Raw genomic sequence first — 24,361 nt, 5'->3', positions numbered from 1 at the left:
TGCCATCTCAAATGGTGCTCATCTTAGGCTCAAATTGTACCAGTTTATGCATGAATGAAAAATTGCAAAATGACCAGACATCTTTCAATATAAGTTGGAGGACCTTTAAGAGATTATGGATCATCTTTTAATGAAGTAATACTCAAAAATGTCTATGAATAGGCCCTTTGGGAATAAATTAAGTAGTTATTAAAAGTGTACTCTTAGGGACATTCAGCTTTTGGAGTTCCTTCTGCAGCGCAAAGAGATCAGCGGCATCTCTGCATCATCAGGACACAGGTTTGATCCCTGGCCCAGCAGCGATCCAGTGTTGCCACAGGAACTCCATCTGCCACAGGGTGGCCAAAAGAAAAAAATAAAGAAAAGGGACATACAGTTTTTGAAGGCATGAGCCCACTGTGTCCCCCTTGGCCTGGCAAAGCAACAAAACTACTCTTTTCTCCTTCGCCCCCTGCCCCAAAAAAGTGTACTGTTTTTGGAGTTCCCCTGTGGAACAGCAGATTAATGATCCAGCATTGTCACTGCAGTGGCTCTGGTCACTACTGCAGCGTGGGTTCAATTCCACACCTGGGAACTTCTGCATGCCCCAGGCTAGGCCAAAAAACCCAACAGACCAAAAAAAAAAAAAAAGAAGATCGTACACTTTAAAAAGGACCCCCAACCCCTCCAACCTCTGAAGGCCCTTCTTAACAAACACAGTCTGATGCGGATGCGGAGGCTGGAAAGCTCCGGCCTCCTAGTTGTCTGTCTCTGCACCTGTCTGAAACAGAAAGGCCGTGTGTGTCCCTTGGGGAGGAGCATGCCTAAAATAAAACAAAACAAAACCCCAAACTCTAACTATAGACTTATGATAGAGATGTTTGTTCTTTTTAAGAGGAAAAAAAGAGAGAAAAGGACATTTTAACAGAAAAGTGAAACAAATAACAAATACAGTATTTCTAAAGGAAAGATATTGTCTAAGGACAGACTAGTTATATACACACAATTATACAATGCATTCCAAAATAGATTAGGAAGCTCTCTGTATTTCTGAGTGTGTTCCAAGACACAGAAAGGTAGATATAGTTCAAAGATATTAACGTCTGCTTGGATCTGGTGGGTTGTGATCCAAATGCCAACCAGAGACGCCGACGTAAAAGCTATGCCAATACGTCACAACACAAAATTTTAAGACCATCAGGGAGGAAGGGCAGCCAGATCTCCTTGGGCTTTTTCAAGGTTGAACCTGCATATAAATTACCAGAGGAAAGCAAATCAGATTCCACCTCAGGTGATCCTTCTGAAAATTATAAAACAAAATGCTTAGCTACTATCAGGAAGTATTAGGCTTAGAATGTAGGGCACATTGTTAAACCTAACAGAGTAAACCTTTGGTTCATCATTTAGTCTAACACACACAGTTTTTGCTTGGCTTATATTAGCATTCTTTTGAGGAAGTTTATAAATACCTGGTCAAGAGGAAAGAGTGGCAAATCAGACATGTGTCCCAAGGCACCTCCTTCCTGCAGCACACAATTCATTCTAAACATAAGGTGAAACACTTGTTCTGGTTTTTTAAATTTTTTTATTTTTTTGTATTTTTAGGGCCGCACCTGTGGCATATGGAGGTTCCCAAGCTAGGGGTCTAATCGGAGCTGTAGCTGCCAGCCTACACCACAGCCACAGCAACATGGGATCCAAGCCAAGTCTGCAACCTACCCCACAGCTCACAGCAACGCCACCAGATCCTTAACCCACTGAGCGAGGCCAGGGATCGAACCTGCATCCTCATGGATAATAGTCAGATTCGTTTCCGCTGAGCCATGAAAGGGAACTCGGCAACATTTGTTTTTAATGGAACTGTCAGTCCCTCTTATCCTCTGGGAACTTATTTTTTTCCTTGACAGAATCAAAACATGACTAAAGCAACAGAATAAACTATTTGATATGCCTTTTGGAGGGGAAAAGGTTCGGGGAATTGTCAGAGCAGGCTGAGAGGCAATGAGATAAGTACCTAATGGTCATGAATCTGTGCTACTTTTTTAAGGAATCCTTAAATGTAGGGGAAAAGGGAAGTTAAACTCCTCTAGTTCATTCATATAGCCTGAGTCCTGAAGTTAGGACAATCATTCAAAATGTGATCCAATCCCATAATTTTCTAGGAAAGGGAATTAGAGCTCTACTGAATGAAAGAATTTCACCAGGTCACATAGCCAGTTAACTGCAGGATCAAGGCCCAGGACTGGGAGTTCTCATTGTGGTGCAGTGGAAACAAATCTGACTAGTATCCATGAGGATGCAAGTTCGATCCCTGGTCGTGCTCAGTGGCTTAAGGATCCAGCATTGCCGTGAGCTATGCTGTAGGTCACAGACACGGCTTAGATCCTGAGTTGCTGTGGCTGTGGTGTAGGCCGGAGGCTGCAGCCCTAATTCGACCCCTAACCTGGGAACTTCCATATGTTGCAAGTGCAGCCCTAAGAAGCAAAAAAAGAAAAAAGAGAGCGACCAGGACTGAAGCCTCTCAATTCTAGGGCTTCCTCCAGAACACACAGCCTAGAAATTTCCTGTGCTGCTTTTACTTTATTACTGCAGCAAAAGTACATGTGATCCATAACCAATTCCTCTATCATTAATAACAAATATTTCTATAGAGCCTATCAAATCCTTTATCCTTCTGCTTCTTCCCATGAGATTAATAAGTCACTTTAATAATCGCTACACAGGAAATACATCTTCTCTGGCCTTCAAGGTTTAATTGGGTTCATCTTCATCCCACTCTTGGTGACAGTTCAGAGAAACTGACATTCTAACAGAGGGGTCTCCAAATGGAGACTTCCTGTCACCTGGGTGGCTCCTGTTACATCTTCCCCAGTTCCTTCTAACCACTATACCTAGCCTATGCCACCTGTCCCAGCAAACACTGAGCTTCAGATAGAGAAAATTAAGGAGCTTCCACTGTGGCACAATGGGATCAGCAGAGTCTTGGGAGCACGAGGATGCAGGTTCAACCTCTGGACCAGCACTGCCACAGCTGCGGCTTAGGTTGCAACTTCAGCTTGGACCTTATCCCTGGCCCAGGAACTCCAGATGCCAGAGGGTGGCCAGAAAAAAAAAAAAAAAAAGATAGAGAAGTTCTCATGGCTCAGTGGTAATGAATCCGACTAGTATCCATGAGGACATGGGTTCCGTCCCTGGTCTCGCTCAGTGGGTTAAGGATCCAGCATTGCCAGGAGCTGTGGTGTAGGTCATAGATGCAGCTCAGATCTGGCACTGCTGTGACTGTGGCTGTGATGTAGGCCTGCGGCTGCAGCTCCAATTCAACCCCTAGCCTAGGAACTTCCACATGCTGTGGGTGTGGCCCTAAAAAGACCAAAAAAAAAAAAAAAAAAAAAAAAAAAGAGAGAGAGAGAGAGAATTAACTATTTCATAAAAAGGTAGGGACCATCATAAGATAGTCTACCAGACATATTTAGCTTTTTTAGGGCCACACCCACAGCACACGGAAGTCCCCAGGCTAGGGGTCACATTGGAGGTACAGCTGCTGGCCTACCTCACAGCATCACAGCCACAACACTGCAGGATCCGAGATGCATGTATGACCTACACAACAACTCATGGCAACACCAGAGTCTTAACCCACTGAGCAAGGCCAGGGATCAAACCCAAATCCTCATGGATACCAGTTGGATTCGTTTCCATTGTGCCACAACAGGAACTCCTAGCAGCTGTATTTTGAAGGGTCTCGTTACTCTATGCATACAATTCGGGGCATTTCAAATAGGAGTTTTTGTTCCTCTTTTGGTGGTGTTTTGTCCAGCTTCTGAACATGACTTTTAGACAATGAGTGACACATGCCTTGCTGCATAACGGATGCCTCGAGCTCACCATACAGTCCTCTCTCCTTGTTAATGTTTATAATACCACAAATACTTTTATAATATTTCTATTATATACTAGATCAAAGTTCTCAAATGTGGTCTCTGGACTCTCTTTGAGGTGCAGAGGATCAAATGGTTTTCATAATCATGCACTATTTGCCTTTCCCTGAGGTGATATTTGCATTGATGGTGTATAAGCAACAGTGACTACAACTGCTGGGGCCTTAGCCCTCATCAAGTGCCAACCTAGCAGTCCTGGGAGCCTCACTGTCAGACACTCACAGCAAAAAAAAGAAAAAAGAAAAAAAAAAAAAAAAAAAACCCTCACCCCAGAATGTTCTGACGAAAAAGAAAAGAAAAAAGAATGTTCTGATGAAACAATAAAAATTAATTTCATTAAATTGTGACCTGAAGAGTTCCTGTCATGGCTCAGCAGGTACGAATCTAACATCCATGAGGATGCAGGTTTGATCCCTCGTTGCCGTGAGCTGTGGTGTAGGTCATAAACAAAGCTCAGATGTGGCATTGCTGTGGCTCTGGTGTAGGCCTGAACTACAGCTCCGATTCGACCCCTAGCCTGGGAACTTCCATATGATGAGGGTGCAGCCCTAAAAAGACAAAAAAAAACAAACCAAAAAAACCAAACGAACAAAAAAAAAAACTGTGACCTGAGTACCTATCTTTTTACTATTCTGCACAACTAATCAGGTGTACATCAAGCATTTCTGCCACAAACTGAAGCGTGTCTTGAGGAAAACTCTTGTGTGGCTGAGGTTTTGAGCTGAACTAGCTAGTGGCACTGCTCACGGAGCTTCATTAAATAGAAAAACTGAGAGAAAACCTATGGTTATGAGACTGGGCATTTGTCAGACATTTCTCAAAAAAAAAAAAAAAAAAAAAGCAAACCACCTACTTCAAGGAAAACAACCGACCCTGTTAGTGACAGTTTTCAAATGAAAATCAGAATTTTAGAAAAAGCTGTATCTACCCCTGTGAGCTTGACAGCTTCCTAGTATTTAAAGACTCTTCTGAGGAAATTAGTGATGACAGCCAAAAATTTGAGTTTAAAAAAATATTCCATAAGGAAATATGTCAACATTCAACATTAGGAACGTCTGTGTAACTCAGGGAATTAATATTTTCCAAAGGCTGTTAGAAAATAATGCATGAGTAAAAGGCAAGACAGACCAATGGATGTGAATGGAACAGAATATAACTGTTCACTGAAGTGGTTTCAGATTCCACGTGCAACTAACCTTTAAGAAACTTCCATTTGTTTTCTGGTGTAATATCAAAAAGAATGGCCACAATCATCCAAAAAGGCTACTAAAATACTCTCTTTTTCCAACCCCATATAGATTTTCTGCTTCATACAGCTCAACCAAAACAACAACGCAACAGATTGAATGCAGAAGTATAAGAGAATCAAGTTGTCTTCTATTAAACTAGAAATTAAAGAGACTTGCAAAAATATAAAACAATGCCACTTTTCTCATTATTTTTTGAGGAAATGCAGTTATTCTTCATAAAAATGTTCTTTATGCTACATACATTGGGTTCATTTCTTTAATGATTTCATAACTCTTTTTACAATTTGTTTTAATTTTTAATATGGCTTAAGTCTAGATAGATGGAATCCACAGAGGAAAAAAGCTCTTTGGAGCCCTTCATAATTGTTAAGAATGTAAAGGGTTCTGGAGTTTCCATCGTGGTGCAGTGGAAACGAATCCAACTAGAAATCATAGGTTGTGGATTCAATCCCTGGCCTTGCTCAGTGGATGAAGGATCTGGCATTGCCGTGGCTATGGTGCAGGTCGCAAATGCAGCTCAGATCCCACGTTGCCGTGGCTGTAGCGTAGGCCGGCAGCTGTAGCTCCAATTCGACCCCTAGCCTGGGAACCTCCATACACTGCAAGTGCAGCCCTAAAAAACAAAACAAAACAACAACAACAAAAAGAATGTCCTGAGATCATAAAGTTTGAGACCCACTGTACAGGATGAACAGGAGGTACATACAAGACGGGGAAAGAGCTCCAGAGCAGGTGGAATGGAGTACAGGCAGGCAAGCCTGGTTCAATCCCAGCTCTATCATCTGCTCAGTCTGTGATTTCAAACAAATAACTCCTCTAAGTTTTGGTTTCTTCTTTCATAAAATGACACCAAGCATACCAACCTCAGGAGGATGGCTGTGAGGATTATACTGTGTAAAATGCATCACTTACTACAGCTTTGGGAACTTTGTTCTCATTAACCTATCTACACAGGGAGTTCCCACCGTGGCTCAGAGGTAACAAAACCCACTAGTATCCATGAGGATGCGGGTTCCATCCCTGGCCTCATTCAGTGGGTTGAGGATCCAGTGTCGCCAAGAGCTATGGTGTAGGTGGCAGACCTGGTGGTACTGTGGCTGTGGTGTAAGCCGGCAGCGGCAGCTCAGATCTAACCCCTAGCCTGTGAACTTCCATATGCTGTGGATGTTGCCCTAAAAAAAAAAAAAAGCCAAAAAAGCCCAAAACAAAAATAAAATATTTCCAAAGCAAACACACAGTCTCAAGAAATGGTCCCCGTGACTTGGGGCAGAAATAAAACCTAGTAGAAATCTGTGTGGGTATAAAGTAGAAAATGAAAATCTAGATAATACAAAGAGGTCTCAGGGTTCTTTTCCTGCAATGGAAGGTGGTCGGTGAACTTTTCATTTCTTATGTAAAGGTAATACAAACTTAAAATATGTTGATGATTCAACATTTCAAAGCATTCTACCCAAAGGATCAAGGATTGAAGGTGAGTGGGAAGAAGGACACTTAAAACAAGAGAGCCCTAGGAATTTCTGTTATGGCTCAGCGCTAATGAACCTGACTAGTATCCATGAGGATGCGGGTTTGATCCTTGGCCATGCTCAGTGGGTTAAAGGATCCGGCATTGCCATGAGCTGTGGTACAGATTGCAGACATGGCTCGGATCCTTCGTTGCTGTGCCTGGGGTGTAGGCTGGCCACTACAGCTCTGATTTGACCCCTAGCCTGGGAATTTCCACATCCTATGGGTGCGGTCCTAAAAAGACAAAGAAAAACAAACAACAACAACAAAAAAACCCACAAGAGAGCCCCAGTAAACCACAGAAAATGGTAAGGATTGGGGATGAGGAGAAAACTGAACTGTAGTTCAAAAAAACAGCTAATATAGATAATGAAATATAAATATATAAATGAATACAGCTAATTAAAAAATAGCTAATTGCTATTGTAAGAAAATCTACGAGTTCAACTAGCTGTTTATAAATTAAGCACTCTCACCAGCACTCAGGTTATTATAACTATTTGTCATACCATGCAATGTATCTTTCTGTGAGTGTGCATGTTTTAGTTTGTAACAACACACATGCTTTGCACCACCACAACACACTGTACTATTACCTCAGATGGAAACAGCTTACAATCTTCCGATTTTGCCCATCACCTTTTATGTCTAGTTGAAAAATAAAGCAAAACATGCATACCCGAGCATAATCCCAGCAGAACACAAATAAATGAATTTTCAGTTTGAGTGGTAATCCATGACTATCCCACCCAATTCAAAAATTTTAATGTAATTTACAAAGTGCAATTTATATGAATAATTCACAATACAATAGAAGCTCACGATTCTCAACAGATGTTTTCAGTATATTGTCCAATAAACGGTGGGCACTCTGAAAGTCCAGTCAAAAAGAGCACATAGGGAGGTCCTGCTGTGGCACAGCAGAAATGAATCTGATTAGTATCCATGAGGATTCGGGTTTGATCCCTGGCCTTGCTCCGTGGGTTAAGGATCCAGCACTGCTGTGACCTGTGGTATAGGTCAAACTTGGCTCAGATCCTGCATTGCTGTGGGTATGGCTGTGGCTGGCAGCTGCAGCTCTGATTCCACCCCAAGCCTGGGAACTTCCATATGCCACGGGTGAAGTCCTAAAAAGCAAAAAAAAAAAAAAAAAAAAAAAAAATTGAGCACACAGTGAGTATGGCGGTTAGACAGTGTCATCACTCAAGAACCTGCCAGGGTCCTCCAGAAAAGAATCCAAGCTGGGAATTCTAGAGAGCGGATGGGTCACTGCTAGCAGTTTTCCCTTTAGAAAACTCCATCCTGGAGTTCCCAACAGAGCTCAGCAGTAACGAACCTGACTACTATCCATGAGGATGCAGGTTCAATCCCTGCCCTCACTCAGCGGGTTAAGGATCTGGCATTGCCGTGAGCTATGGTGTAGGTAGCAGATGCAGCTCTGATCCAGGGGTGCTGTGGCTATGGTGTAGGCCAGCAACTGAAGCTTCAATTTGACCCCTAGCCTGGGAACTTCCATATGCTATGGGTGTGACCATGAAAAAAAAAAAGGGAGAGAGAAAATTCTGTCGTCACTGATCAGGTCATCCTCAAGCCCCTCGAGTTAGGTATGTCTTCTTCAAACTTGAGCCCAACTAAGAAGCTTTTTGAAAGGGAAAGACTGATGATAAAAGGGAAAAGAGTACCCTGGGGAGTAGCCTACAGGGACAACCTGAGCAGGCAGGAGGCTGAGAGAATTCTGGAAAACAAGGGGATCTTCCAAGTCAGCAGTGACAGCCTCAAAGAGGGACTCACTTTAAATAATTTAAACAAGAGGGTCAAGCTCCAGAAAAGGAGAGATTTAATCTATCAGAATCTAGACTCAAAGTGAGGATAATAAACTTCCCTCATTTAACATGCCCACCCTGCCCCTCATGAAGGTAGGCAGTGTCCTTACTTTACTGATGGAGACACTAGCGCTCTGACAGCCTAAGTCACCTGCCCAGGTTTTGGAGACGTTTTGGAGTCAACGGCCGGAGTAGCCTTGGAAGCAAGGTCTCTTTTTTCTTTTTTTCTTTTTTTTTTTTTTTTTTGTTTGTTTGGTCTTTTATATTTATTTATTTATTTATTTTTGCTATTTCTTGGGCCGCTCCAGCGGCATATGGAGGTTCCCAGGCTAGGGGTCTAATCGGAGCTGTAGCCACCAGCCTACGCCAGAGCCATAGCAACGCGGGATCTGAGCCGCGTCTGCGACCTACACCACAGCTCACGGCAACGCCGGATCGTTAACCCACTGAGCAAGGGCAGGGACCGAACCCGCAACCTCATGGTTCCTAGTCGGATTCGTTAACCACTGTGCCACGATGGGAACTCCAAGGTCTCTTTTTTCAGCAAATAATCCAATTTGTCTAAAATTGCACTCCAAGAAAATTTCAGATGAATTACAGTTCCAATGAGGAGGTACAGCTGAGGGAACAAGCAGGGACTCGTTTATGGGCTTTTGCAGCATGGGTTTCTAACTATTAAAACACAGTGAAATCACGTATATTTGTTTTATTATTTCTAGGGACCTTGTAATAATGATAATAACAATAACAGGAAGAAGAAATGAAGATCATGTTACAGCTCAGATAATGAGTTATATTGATATAGTGGATAGTTATCTTCAACTACTCATTTCATACCCAAAATAATCCTAAGAGGTAGGTGACATTACCCACCTTATTTTACAGAAGGGGACCTAAGGAACAGAAAAGTTAAGTAAATGCCCCACAGGAACACAGCTTGTCAGAGACAGACAGGCCGGACACCTTAGGCAATCAGACCTTGAATCTCCGCTCTATAAGCAAATACATTAATAGCAGTGATTGCTCATTTTAAGTAAGTTTTCCAGTCAGTGTGTAAAAGAAAATTCTTACCTCTGGTTTGCTAAGGCTGGATGACACCAAGGACCCGGATCCCACGTCCAAATCCCACTGCTTTTTACCATGATTCTCAGGATCCAAGGCAGCAATTCGGCCATCCAAAGTGCTGATAATCACTAGTGATCTGTAAAGTTAAACATTAACGGGACAGAGTTAAAAAGAGATCTAAGACCTGCACTTAAAAGAAAACAGCCTCAGGAGTTCCCTGGTGGCTCAGAAGGTTAAGGACCCAGCACTGTCACTGCAGTGGCTTGGGTCACTGCTGTGGTGAGGGTTCGATCCCTGGTCCTGGAATTTCCACATGCCACACATACAGCAGAAAAGAAAAGAAAAGAAAAGAAAAGAAAAGAAAAGAAAAGAAAAGAAAAGAAAAAAGAAAAAAGAAAAGGAAAAAACAGTCTATCCCCAGGCCTCCATCTGTGGGAAAGGGGGGCCCACTTCCTCAGGACATTGGTGGTCTGTCCACCACTACCTGTCTTTAGCCCTCCAGTGCAATTGCATGACGCCCTTCATCTGTTTATGTCACTTATAAAAACCCCCAGACTCCGAGGTCACCCCTCATTCTCACACTCTAATCCCATTTGGAACTCAACATGCCTTGGTCTGTCCCCTCCTCTTACATTTCCCCAACGGCTAAAGACTTTCCCCCAAAATAGCCTCCCTTGGACATTCATGTACCTTCTGGCACTAATAGAAACATGGCGGCACTGCTTCAGAAGCTATGAGAATTTGTGTCTCCAGAACCCTCACCAGGCCCCAGGGATGGTGTAGGGGTGGTCCTTGCACTGAGCTACCATTTCCAGACTATTTTCTCTCTTCTAAAAATCCTCAGATCAGACCATTCCATCCATCCATTACCCCTCTTAATAACTGTCTACTGATCCTTGGTTACCAGCCCCATTCCTTGAGGATTTGGGTTCCTGGTTCATTGTCACCATTAACATATTCTTTGGGTTTTCATTATCTGTCTACCTTGCCTCAGTCACTCCCATGGTCAGACCCTAAGCCCTGATCATTACCAATCACAACTTCCCTGTCCCACTGAAATTTCCAGCATCCCACCCTCAGCCACCAACCCTTCTTTTCCAGCTCCCTTCCTCTACTTCCCTGAGTCCACCAAACCCCTGACCCCACCAGGACTTATCAGCCATTGACCTACTACTGTTACCCTGAACTTCACAACCACTGTGCCTTCACTTCTCTCTCATCCACTTTCAATTCCACAGTCCTTCATTTAAAGCACTTCCTGCTCACGCCCTCAACTCCCTACCCCCCTCTCTTACATGTCACACTGGACTAGCAGAACTCCAACCCTGGCTGAATTCACCTTTCTGCCTTTGCTCAATCTTGCATCCGTGCGGCTACAGAAAAACATAACCCCTGACTGGTCTCACCTGAATCCTGACCTGGAACATCACGAGGGCTACGAATGATGCCTCAAAAACTAACACGCTACCCTAGTCCATCCACTCCCCCAGCCCATCCTACGTTAACTATTTTGTTTGGCCTTTTTCTTTTTCTTTTCTTTCTTTCTTTTTTTTTTTTAATGTCTTTTTGCCTTTTCTAGGGCCGCTCCCATAGCATATGAAGATTCCCAGGCTAGGAGTCCAATAGAAGCTGTAGCTGCCGGCCTACGCCAGAGCCACAGCAACTCGGGATCCGAGCCATGTCTGTGACCTACACCACAGCTCACAGCAACGCCAGATCCTTAATCCACTAAACAAGGCCAGGGATCGAACTCGCAACCTCATGGTTCCTAGTCAGATTCGTTAACCACTGAGCCACAACGGGAACTCCATTGTTTGGCCATTTTTTTCAAACGTCCCACCCCAGCTCTTCCAAGCTCGTGCATCTCAGGGACTGTGCTTCCTAAATAAGGGTTTACTAAGGAAAACAGAAATAATCAAAAGAGATCCCACCATCCCATCTCTCCTCGTATCAGCACCTGGACCCACGAAATCCACCTCCTCTCCTCTTACTGAAGGGGAACCGTCCACATCTCCATCCTCCACCAACACATCCGCTTGAGCAACAGGTCTCTCCCATGCCTTCCTGGGGACTCGCTCCTCAAAATCTCTCCACTTGCTCTCCCACCAATTATTCCACCCCCACCCCAGCATCCCCCTCAGCCTTCAGACCTCCTCTTACATCCCTCAACTTAAAAACTGAGCCAGATTAAACATAATGAACTACTCTCCCTCCTCCAATTTCCAATCTATTTCTTGCCCACCCCCACCCCCCACCCCCCACCTTTTGGGACAAAACTCCTTGAGAGAGTTCTATTGTCTGTGTCTCCAAATCCTCTCCCTCTTTCTGTCTTGAACTATGTCTAGTCAAGTTTTTGCCTCTACCTTTCCACTGAAAAGGCTCCTAGACTCACCAATGACCTTCACATTGAGAAAGCCCATTCACTTGACCAACGTACAGCACCTGGCCAGCTACTTCTCCTGCTCTCTGTCTAGTCTTCATTTGGTTGATTACAGGATATTGAATATATGTCCCTGAGCTAAATGGAAGGACCTTGTTCTTTATTCTCCATCAGCCCTCCTCATGGGGCTTCCAGGGGACATCCTCTCCTGATTATATTTTTTCTTAGTTTTATGCTTTCCTCCCTCTCCCTCTCTCTTTTAATGATCATACCCATGGCATATGGAAGTTCCTGGGCCAGGTACTGCACGCTACAACGTGCCGGATCCTTTAACCCACTGCACTGGGCAGGGATCAAACCTGCACCTCAGCAGTGACCCAAGCTGCTGAAGTCAGATTCTTGTGTGTGTGTGTGTGTGTGTGTGTGTGTGTGTGTGTGTGTGTGTGTGTGTGTGTCTTTTTAGGGCTGCACCCTCGGCATATGGAGGTTCCCAGGCTAGGGTCTAATTGGAGCCACAGCTGCAAGTCTACACCACAGCCACAGCAACGAGGAATCCAAGCCACGTCTGCAACCTACACCACAGCTCATGGCAACGATGGATCCCCATTAAGCAAGGCCAGGGATCAAACCCGCAACCTCATGCTTCCTAGCTGAATTCACTTTTGCTGCACCACGACAGGAACTCCTGAAGTCAGATTCTTAACCCACTGCACCACAGCAGGAACTCCAGTCCTATGCTTCTCTTTCTCTCTCTTTTTAGGGCCGCTCCTGAGGCATATGGAAGTTCCCAGGCTAGGGGTCTTCTGCCACAGCAACACTGGATCCGAGCCACATCTGCGACCTATGTTGCAGCTTGCCAGCATACCGGATCCTTAAGCCACTAAGTAAGACCAGGGATCGAATCCACATCCTCATGGATACTCGTTGAGTTCTTAACCCATTAGGCCACAATAAAAACTCTTACGCCTCTCTTCTCAGTTTTATTCATTTCCTGGTCCCCCCTCATCTCTCTTATCTCTTAAAATATTCTCAATCCACATGTACTTTTCTTTGGTGGTCTCCTCCACTCTCTTAGATTAAAATACCATTTATAACCTGGCAATTTCCGAATTTACATCTCTGGTTTCAGGCCTTTCCCTGAACTCTGAATGTATATAGGTAACTGCCTGCCAGATTCAGATTGTCGAACAGGCTTCTCCAAATTCACATATCCAAAATCAATACACCTAGACTGACACCCCCAATTCCACAAACACATCATGCATGATTATCCCTCAGGGGCTTTGCAGCTACTGTTCCTATGCATCATGGAACATACCTGCCAGATATAGAACAGGCTCTCGATAAGTATTTGTGGAATGAAAGGACATGGTGAACAGCTGTTCTAGGAATCTCTTAGGTGTATCTGTCTGCTTCTCAAAGGCCATGCAAATTCCAAGCATATATAGCTATGCTTCCGGTTAGGGTTATAACTACAACTTTTATCTATTTCACTTCATACACAATGTTTGTAAATTCAAAGTAAAGTTATAAATTGACCCAGACAAACCAATTCAAGCAAACATATTTGAAACTTTTCAAAGAACTTAATTGTTTAGCAAAAGAATAAATGTATCAAGTGAATAAAGCGCTAATTTAGCTCCCAGACTATACGCTAATTCTCATTTTGAATTTTTCAAATGGTAACTCTTAGTCTAATCTGTGAAAATAAAGATTTTTTTTTTTTTTTTTGCCACACTGCAAACCAGTAATTTTATTTTGGTTTGTGTCTTTTGTCTTTTTTTTTTTTTTTTTTTAGGGCCACACCCAAGGAGGTTCCCAGGCTAGGGGTCAAATTGGAGCTGTAGCCACCTGCCTATGCCACAGCAACAGCAATGCCAGATCTGAGCCGCACCTGCAACCTACACCACAGCTCACGGCAACTCCAGAGCCTTAACCCACTGATCAAGGCCAGGAATCGAAGCTGCGTCCTCATGGATGCTAGTTTCATTCATTTCCACTGAGCCATGATGGGAACTCCACAAACTAGTAATTTTAGATAACAAACCAAAAGAAAGGTAACAACTCAACTCTCCCCCACACATTGTCCTACATGCTACTGGGAGTCAGAGGAGAAGGATGTTATAATTATAATTATGTTATAATGAAGAGTATAAAGAAGTCCTACCTTGGAGTTCCTGTCATGGCTCAGTGCTAAAGAATCCAACTAGGAACCATAAGGTTGCGGGTTCGATCCCTGGCCTTGCTCAGTAGGTTAAGGATCCAGCATTGCCATGAGCTGTGGTGTAGGTCACAGACAAGGCTTGGATCTTGTGTTGCTGTGGCTCCAGTGGAGGTCGGCAGCTACAGCTCTGATTAGACCCTTAGCCTGGGAATCTCCACATGCCGAGGATGCAGCCCTAGAAAGACAAAAAAAAAAAAAAAAAAGAAAGAAAAAGAAAAAAAAGAAAAAGAAGTCCTACCTTAGATGTGTCAATTCACAAATAAAAGCAATAAAATCTAATTCACTTAGTGATCAAGGGTTCAGAGCCCAGTTAACTATTTCCTCATCCCACTGCAGAAATAGCTAATTTTTCTATTCAATAATCACTAACTGTAAATAAAAGGCTGAATTAAAAATACTCTAGGAGTACCCATTGTGGCTCAGTGGGTTAAGAACCTGACTAGTATCTGTGAGGATACTAGGTTCAATTCCTGGCCTCACTCAGTGGGTTGAGGATCTGGCATGCTGTGAGCTGTGGTGTAGGTAGCAGAGGAGGCTTGGATCTGGCATTGCTGTAGCTGTGATGTAGGCCGGCAGCTGCAGCTCCAATTCGACCCCTAGCCTGGGAACTTCCATATGCCACAGATGCAGCCCTAAAAAAGGCAAAAAAATAAAATAAAATAAAAAAATAAACAAGATATTTTCAAGATGATGAACTCAAAGTATCTAGAGAGTATATGTGGCCTTCCCACTGTGTCTAAGTGGGTTAAGAACCCAACTAGTATCCATGACGATTTGGGTTCTATCCCTGGCCTTGCTCAGTGAGTTAAGGATACAGAGTTGCCACAAGCTGTGGTGTAGGTCAGGCATAGGCTGGCAGCTGCAGCTCCAATTCAACCCTAGCCTGGGAACTTCCATATGCCACAAAAAAAAAAAAAAAAAAAAAAAAAAAAAAAAAAAAAAAAAAGAGTATGTGTGAATTCGAGCACTAATTGAAAGAAATACAAGTATGCAGGCAGGAATAATTAAATACGTGCCTCTCTAACTAGCTATTGGTATTAGCGTAATCTGGCTTAGATTTGAGTGGTGTATCCTTAATTACTTTAACCCCTCTTAATGGGAATAACAAGGAAAATCTCCTAACAAACACTGCCAGTTATCAAAAATAAACAAACTAATAATATTCTTTATCCTCCTCTGCTAGAATTTGTGGGTGCCTTCTGCTGGGGCTGGAACCAAGAAGCACCACCAGGGCAAAGAGCTACAGAACCGTTTAGACTGTTCCACCTGATCACATTCTTGGAGAGATATGCTCTCAACACACTATTGGTTGAGAGAAGCATCTAGGAGACAGATACTGCTGAAAAAGAAAGTTCTCTGGCTGCGTGCAAGGACGATCAGAGGTCACAATAAAATACGGCATTTAGAACAAACATCAATTAGGGTGTTTAATAAGATCCTCCCCCCAGAAAAAAAAGGGGAGGAGAATCTAAGGCCATTTATCTCCCCACGATCCACTCATCCTATTTTGAGGTTTCTATGAACAAGACGAAAAACTCTTAACTTATTTAAGAATCAAAGGAACCACGGGGGCAGCATTTCCAGTGGAATGAATTGGAGCTTTGAAGTCAGCCCTGGTGTCCATTCCCACGGCTCTGCTCTTGTTCTGCTCCTAGCTTCGTTCAACTTGCTTTTTCATGGGTAAAACTGACTATATCACCCAGCTCAGCAAAACTCAAATTTGCCTGAGTATCAGAATAATCTGGTGTGCTTGTAAAAACCAGTAAAGAAGCAACAACAACAACAAAAGACAAAAGACAGAAAAAAAAAAAAAAAAAAAGTCAAAAAAAGGAGTTCCCGTTGTGGCTCAGTGGTTAACGAATCCGACTAGGAACCATGAGGTTGCAGGTTCGGTCCCTGCCCTTGCTCAGTGGGTTAACGATCCGGCGTTGCTGTGAGCTGTGGTGTAGGTCTCAGACGCGGCTCGGATCCCACGTTGCTGTGGCTCTGGCGTAGGCCGGTGGCTACAGCTCCGATTAGACCCCTAGCCTGGGAACCTCCATATGCCGCGGGAGCGGCCCAAGAAATAGCAACAACAACAACAAAAGACAAAAGACAAAAAAACAAAACAAAACAAAACAAAAAAAACAGTAAAGGTTCAGAGGCCCCATGCCCAGAATGGAGCTGGGAGACTGTGGCTTAACAAGCACCCTAGTCAGTCTCAGGATAAAGGCCAATCTGGCAAAGAGCGATTTACCTCCAAAGGCCATTGCCTTGGAGTGAAAAAATAATAATGATAATCCAGGGAGTTCCCTGGTGGCTCAAGGGGTTGCCAATCTGGTGTTGTTACTGCTGTGGCTTGGGTTCAATCCCTGACCCAGCAACTTCCGAATGCTGCAGGTATGGCCAAAAACAAACAAGGAGTTCCCATCGTGGCTCAGCAGAAACAAATCTGACTAGCATCCATGAGGACACAGGTTTGATCCCTGGCCTCATTCAGTGGGTTAAGGATCTAGCATCACCATAAGCTGTGGTGTAGGTAGAAGATGAGGTTCGGATCCCACATTGCTGTGGCTGTGGTGTAGGCCAGCAGCTGTAGCTCCAATCTGACCCATAGCCTGGGAACTTCAATATGTCATGAGCACAGCCCTAAAAAAAAATTACAACAAAAAATAACCCCTCATTCAGATGAAGATGGACTACTGATCAACTCTGTCAGCAAACTCTGTCAAAATTTCTCTCACTTACACATTGCTTCAGTTTACAAAGGCATTTGTTTGGATGATTCAACAGCAAGCACTATTCTCTCACCCATAACCTGATACTTTGAAACTCCTCTCAAGAAGGTTTGCAATGACCTCCTCCGGGTGGCCAGGCCCACTCCCCTCTAGCAGGTTTATCGGCTGGCACCCTGGCTACTTCCCCTTCTGGACCAGTCTGCTTCCTCATCCTCACCTGCCATCCTGACAGCTTTCCATCTCTGACAAGCAGAGCAGGAGTTCGAGCTTCATCCAAAGCCAGCAGCTTACTCTATGTGCAATCTGACAGCTCCCTGAGCCATGTAACATTTACAGTTCATCCCTCTCCCAGCCCTCCCTAGTTCTGCATTTTCAACAAAGCACCTAACACCTAAATCAGAAATCAAGGGAGTTTCCGTCGTGGCGCAGTGGTTATCGAATCCGACTAGGAACCATAAGGTTGCGGGTTTGGTCCCTGCCCTTGCTCAGTAGGTTAACGATCCGGCGTTGCCGTGAGCTGTGGTGTAGGTCGCAGACGCGGCTCGGATCCCGCGTTGCTGTGGCTCTGGCGTAGGCCGGTGGCTACAGCTCCGATTCGACCCCTAGCCTGGGAACCTCCATATGCCGAGGGAGCGGCCCAAAGAAATAGAAAAAAGACCAAAAAAAAAAAAAAAAAAAAAAAAGAAATCAAATCTCTCTCTTTCATCACCCTCTACATTTACACAACAGTCAAGTACTTTTTTTAGAGATTATTTTTTAATTGAAGTAGTTAATTTACAATGTGTTAATTTTAAGTGTACAGGAAAGTGATTCAGTTATACATACATGTATATTCTTTTTCAGATTCAGCAGTCATGAACTCTTTTTTTTTTTTTTTTTTTTTCTTTTTTCTTTTTAGGGTTGCACCTGCAGCATACGGAAATTCCCAGGCGAGGGGTCAAATAGAGCTGCAGATGCAGGCCTATGCCACAGCCACAGCAATAACAGATCCGAGCCAGGTCTGTGACCTATGCCAATGCCTGATCCTTAACCCACTGGGCGAGGCCAGGGATCAAACCTGCATCCTCATGGATACTGGTTGGGTTCTTAACCCACTGAACCACAAGGGGAACTCCTCTTGATTCTATTTCTGAAGCTTCCTTTAAATCTTTTCCTTCTTCAGTCTCAAGGCTCTTTCTTATCCTAGAACAGATTCACATGTCTCATCAGAACATCTTCAGAAGACCTCTTGCCTCTGGTCTCCTCCCCCTCTGCTCTTCTGACAGTTTTGTTTCTATAATAGAGATCCAATGAACTTCCAAAGCTCCCTGTGCCCACTGAATGAAGGCCACTTGGTATGGCACATGGTCGGGCACAACCGAGGTTTCTAACCTTTTGAACAAAGTTCCCTTGTTAATTTGGTTTTTGTCTCATGTCTTAAACGACTTCATGTGCCCCCCCCCCGCCCCCTGAGACATCACTTCTAATGAATCCCCCCATCTTTAGAGGAAATATTTAAGTACCAATCGAAATATTCAAGACTTCTTTAAAAAGCAGCTAAAATCTCTACCAATTAAGTTTGGTATAATTCTAGTGCAAAACCGAGAAACTTGACTTTTTAATTAGCCCTCTCCTCACTGAATGTCCAATTTCCATCAGGCTACTTGAAAAATATGGTCAATCTCATGGATCTCCCCCAGGGAAGGTGCATAAGGGTCCAGCAGCCCTGGCTCAGCCACTGCTGCTCTGAGCCCTTGCTCACATCATCCCTGCGGCCGAGACCAATCTTGACACTTCACATCCAAGGACTTGGTCACTTGACGTCTCCATTCTCTCACTCTCGAACTCCTCTTCTGGCACTTACCATCCACCCCAGCACAGCTAATTCTTTAACACACGTATCTCCCCCTCAGACCTGAGACTCAAGGACAGCCCAGGGGTCCATTTATCTACCCTCAGCCCTCACCACTTGGAGCCCCTAATAAGATGCAAGAGATGTGGAGTTCCCGTCATAGTGCAGTGGAAAGGAATCTAACTAGAAACCATGAGGTTGCAGGTTCAATCTCTGGCCTCGCTCACTGGGTTAAGGATCCAGTGTTGCCATGAGCTGTGGTGTAGGTCACAGACACAGCTCGGATCTGGCACTGCTGTGGCTGTGGTGTAGGCCGGCAGCAACAACTCCAATTCAACCCCTACCCTGGAAACCTCCATAGGGTGCGGGTGCAGCCCCCCCCCCCAAAAAAAAAAAAAGATGCAACAGATATTTGTTGAATGAATAAATCTTGCTAGGGCACATATTATTATTCACATAAAACAAAAACAAAAAAGAAGTTCCTATCATGGATTAGCAGTTAACCAACCCGACTAATATCCATGAGGACTTGGGTTCAATCCCTGGCCTCGCTCAGTGGGTTAAGGGTCCATCGTTGCCGCGAGCTGTGGTGCAGGCCACAGATGCAGCTCAGATCCAAGCTGCTGTGGCTGTGGCTGGCAGCTAAAGCACCGATTGGACCCCTAGCCTGGGAACCTCCATATACCTCGAATGTGGCCCTCAAAACACACAAAAAAAGAAAAAGAAACTGAGGAAGATGTGAAAAGATGTGACTTGCCTAAGGTCATACACCAAATAAGAGATTTGTGACAGAATTCAGAAGTGCAAACTGTGGGTTTTCTAACTCTATCATTCTGTTAACTGTAAGTTTGCATCAGTGGCAACTCCTATATTACTACAATGTGCAGCTTTTATTCCTTCCAGAATTTCCATCAAGACGTCATGTATGCTGCTATTGCTGATTATGCTGATTAAGCCCTCAACTGAGCAGAAATGACCTTGGGCCAGGATGAATACCCCTTTTTAAAAGTTTTGTTTGCTCTGACTTCCATCACCCAGAAAACCTGCCTATTAACAATTAAGTTTGTCAGAGTCTGATAAGCAAACGCTGAATTCCTTCATGCAGTAGCTCTGAAGGGGACTTACTGCCTGAATAAATTTCCCACGTGAAACAGAAGCAGGTGACAGGCGAATTACATCAATTGGATAGTTTCTGTGTTACCAACTGCTTATTTTAAAACTGTTCATTTCCTTTCACAGGAAAAAAAAGAACTTCACAAAGTTAAAAACGTGACTCGGTCAAACCTGCTTTTTTGATGTAACCAAGAATCCTCCACCTAAATATACACTCTCACTCAAGGAAGCATATGTTCTTGCTGAAAAGCAAACATACTCCTTGGACTGTACGTCTTAGTCCTCACTTACTAAATAGATTGTCAAATCAAACTTCCTTTATTTAAACACATCACAAGACTCTCCACGCCCCAAATCAAAACAAATACAGGGCCCAAAATTACTATGTAACTTGGACATATCAGCTAGACCTTTAGAAATACAATCTAAGTTTTCAATGTTACAGACCACATGAGAGTGACAGAGTTCCTTTTCCTATTAAAACATTTTTCAAAGCACTTTTTCTACTCTCTGAAACCTTTTTAATACAATGGTTGTTTACAAATAGAATGGGGTGGAAAAAAATGAAGAATTAATCTCCTCCCTCACATTTAGTTCTGAAACCTGCCCATTCTCCTTTCTGTATTTTAAAACGTGTTATACTAAAAATGCACAGGCAGCTTCTCTCCTACAGGAAAAAAAAGAAAAAGGGAAAAAAGCAGATGGAATTCCCAGGCAGTATTTAAGGAATGAAAACCACTTGGAAATCCAGGTCACAGCAGCTGATCAAGACAGGTGATCTTCTGCACCTGGGAGTATGAATACAGAACCATGTCCCCAGTCCTGTCATATAATCATATCTAGCATCCAGGTGTCAATTAAGCTAAACAGACAATTAGAGACAGCAAAGATAGCTCATGCTTGCCTAAAGTATGTTTCTTTTGGCTTAACAACAAGCCTCGAAAGTTACGCATGAATTCTTCTTTACATGTGATTTTAGTCCACTTTAAAAAGTCTGGGGTCAGGGAAGTGGGCAAAAGACTGAGTTCCCTTTCAGCACTGTATCCTGAGATTCTACTACCCGGTGGTTGTATGAGTATCAAAGCCTTGATTATGAACCCAAAAATCTGAGGAAGCCCAGATTTCTGTACCATTGACTATCTCAGTTTACAGATGCACAAATTTGAGAAGAATTAAAGACAGAGGGAAAAGGAACAAATATTTTACAAAGGAGTGTGATAGTTAAAACTACTTTACAACTTCTGAGGTTGTCAGGTGTCACTATGAAGACATCTATCCCACCAAAAAAACTCCAAGTGACACCTTGTATTTTTCTATTTGTGCTGGTGTTGGAAAACTGGTAACTTTTTTTTTTTTCTTTTTAGGGCTGCTCTAGCAGCATATGGAAGTTCCTGGGCTAGAGGTCAAATCAGAGCTGCAGCTACAGGCCGACACCACAGCCACACTGGATCTGAGCAGCATCTGCAACCTACGCCACAGTTTGCAGTAACACCAGATCCTTAACCTGCTGAGCAAGGCCAGGGATCAAACCCGAATCCTCAGCTTCTCAAACAACTGAGTCACAACAGGAATGCCAAAACTGGTTAACTCTTAATATGCATAAAGCCTAACAGTGAGATCTTGAGTTTCTTCCCAACAATCTGCAATGACCACCTCATTTAAATTTCAACTAAATGTAATATTTAACAGAGGAAGCGCTGACAACAAGTCTGCTACCAGAAAAACAAGTTCATTTTAGCTACTTTTTAAAGAAAAAAAAAAAAAAAAAACATTTATTCACTCATTCACATGCTTGAGATGCAGAGTAAGCATTTAGACTGAAACCAAAGAAAATTCTATCAAGAGGGGAAAAAAATGAACTATCCAGTCTCAAACTGCTTCTTCAGCATCAAAAGACAACAGGCAAAAACAAAAGATCTTAATTCCCCACCTTGTCTTTTAAAAAAAGTGTTGCGGAGTTCCCATCATGGCTCAGTGGTTAACGAATCCCACTAGGAACCATGAGGTTGCGGGTTCGATCCCTGCCCTTGCTCAGTGGGTTAAGGATCCCGCGTTGCCATGAGCTGTGGTGTAGGTAGCAGATGTGACTTGGATCCCGCGTTGCTGTGGCTCTGGCGTAGGCCGGCGGCTGCAGCTCTGATTTGACCCCTAGCCTGGGAACCTCCATATGCCATGGGAGTGGCTCAAGAAATAGCAAAAAGACAAAAAATAAATAAATAAAATTTAAAAAAATAAAAATAAATAAAAAACTGTTGCAGGGACCATGGTTCTTCACAGCTGTTTGTAATAAACGCTTGGTTAATCCAAATGTGTTTCCCTAATCCTCCTTCTTTAAATAAATAGGATATTGGTCTATTACTATAGAACTGGTATTCTCTGTTTTTTTACTTTTTTTGAAAGAGCACTTGGGGAAAAAAACAAGTTTTGCAAACTGTGCATATTTATCTCTTGTTGATTCTATCTACTTACTTCCTCAAGGTTTCTCAAACTTTCCACACAATCTTAAGCTACCAGGTAGACCCCTAAACCCCCACCTATCTCTTCCTAGCTAACTGTGTTTGCCAGATCCTCTTTTTCAACCTGTCAGTATAGGCTCCCTCCCCACTGAAACTATAAAGGAGATCAGGGGTCCCATGGGTTTAACAGTGAGCGGTTGACAAAATGAGGCTGAACCTCTGGCAATCTGAGTAACCCTCTAGTGCTTTATTTTATTATTATCATTATTATTATTTGCTGCCCCGAGGTATATGGATATATGCAAGTTTTTGGGCCAGGGATCAGATCCAAGGCCTAATGCGACCTGCCTGGCAGCTGTGGCAACACCGGATCCTCAACCCCACTGCGGGGCGGGGGATAGAACCCTCATCCCAGCGCTCAAGATACTGATCCCCTTGCGCCACAGCAGGAACTCCAACCCTCTAGGGCTTTAAATTCTTTATGTGTGTTCATCCCAAATCCCTCATCTTCTCAGGCCTTACCCCACACCTCCAACCCAGACAGCTGTCTTTCTGTCTCCTTTGCTGGCTCATCATCCCTGAAACATAAGGCATTTCCGGCAGCTTTTATCACCAGCCTTCTCTTCTCCCTGTTTCAGCCATTTACCCTGATGTCTCTCCAACCGAAGTCACTCCTTTCCTACCTAACCTCTCCCTCTGGATGGCCTGCCAGTGCCTCCGAGACACCATGCCCGACACGGAAGCCCTTGCCTTTTACTCCCTGCTCCCCTAAATCTCCCCAGGTTTCCCCATGTGCTCTCACCTCTCTAGCCACCCCACCCCCACCCCCGCCACCTTCAGATGGCGGTGCCAATGGAGGAGGAATCAATTAATTGACCAAGAACCAAGATTCTGCCAGTCTCTCAAATTTACCCGCTGTGTTCCTTATCCGCTTGTCAGGACACCTCTCATCTGCACTGCACTGCTGTAACAGTCTCCTTTGGCACCCTTCCCTCAAATTTAGCATTTGTTGTCCTCTACACAATGCTTCTCAAACTGTAAGGTGAATCACATGCTGACCTTGTTAAACTACAGATGCTCATTCAGTGGGTCTGCCTGGTACCTGATTCTGGATTCCTAACGGGTTCCCAGGTGATGACAATGTCAGCAAGCCTAAGGCTGCATATACACAACATGGCCCCAACCTAGTTTTATAGCCTTGTCTTCTACATGCATGTCTGTCTGTATCTTACACACACACACACACCCCCCATGTTCCCTAAACATACTTTCCAGTTTCTTGCTGTTTCCTCAAGTTCACTATCTGCCCAATACAATTCTACCCACTTTTCAGCAAACAACTCATTCTGCCACAACCTCTTCTTATCTGCTCTCCTACCTCACCCAGGTACCCCACCCATAGAACACCACATATACCTTCGGACACTGATGGCATTTAATTTGTATGGCTTCTGCCCTGTAATGTCATTACAGATCTCTTCATTTAATGCTCACTGCTGGACTGCACACTCCCCTGGGGGGGAGGGACTCTCCGCCTAACCTCTGTATCCCCAGGGCATTGAGGCGCCCTTTTCAGGGCCAAGAAGCACCTGCTGCAGTGGTTGTGGCGTCTAAGAAAAACGACACATCTTGCTTCATTTTACCTTAACTCACTTTGACCAAGTGCTTCAGAAGTTTCTTTAAAACAAAAACAGTCTTCCTGGATAGCTATTTCATTAGCAAAACCTATGGAAAGTTTGTCAAACATCTGCCAGTGCAAAAACATCTATATATAAACATTCAAGTGGTGCCTCCAGAATGTGAATTGTCAAAATTCATGAACATGACCAGAGCGCTTAAGCATTAGTTAGTGGTATTCAAGAATTATCCGGAGTGTGTATTAAATTTGCAGATTCCAGGTTCTTATCCTGGGAATGTCTAATTCAGTAAATCTGGGATGGAACACAGAAAACTGTAGTTAACCAGCATCCCTAAGTGGTTCTGATGCAGGCGTTCTGCAGATCCCAATTAAGAAAAATTCTGACCTCAACCCTGGTCCGTGGGCAGTACAAGGGTGTGTTTAAAACGGAAATGTTGAAA

The 24,361-nt window shown here is 43.7% G+C and overlaps 1 protein-coding gene across 5 annotated transcripts in view; it reads right to left on the bottom strand.

Moving 5' to 3' along the window:
- The window catches only part of EIF2AK3 (eukaryotic translation initiation factor 2 alpha kinase 3), an 83,197-nt gene that overhangs the window by 57,920 nt on the left and 916 nt on the right, over positions 1 to 24,361 (bottom strand). For all 5 annotated transcript variants that reach the window (XR_014841506.1, XR_014841507.1, XM_085018724.1 and 2 more), the window contains exon 2: positions 9,568 to 9,697. Coding sequence is in view for 2 of the 5 variants with exons in the window: in XM_003124925.5 (XP_003124973.2) it covers positions 9,568 to 9,697 (130 nt within the window). In the remaining 3 variants the exon portion in view is untranslated. The remainder of the gene's footprint in view (positions 1 to 9,567; positions 9,698 to 24,361) is intronic.

Source organism: Sus scrofa, chromosome 3 (genome assembly GCF_054392235.1).
Source record: "Sus scrofa isolate SSC_HxYL_T2T_F1_AM1 chromosome 3, Sscrofa_HxYL_maternal_Yorkshire_Landrace_v2.0, whole genome shotgun sequence".
Lineage (NCBI taxonomy): Eukaryota > Metazoa > Chordata > Mammalia > Artiodactyla > Suidae > Sus > Sus scrofa.
This window is presented reverse-complemented; position numbering and strand designations above follow the sequence as displayed.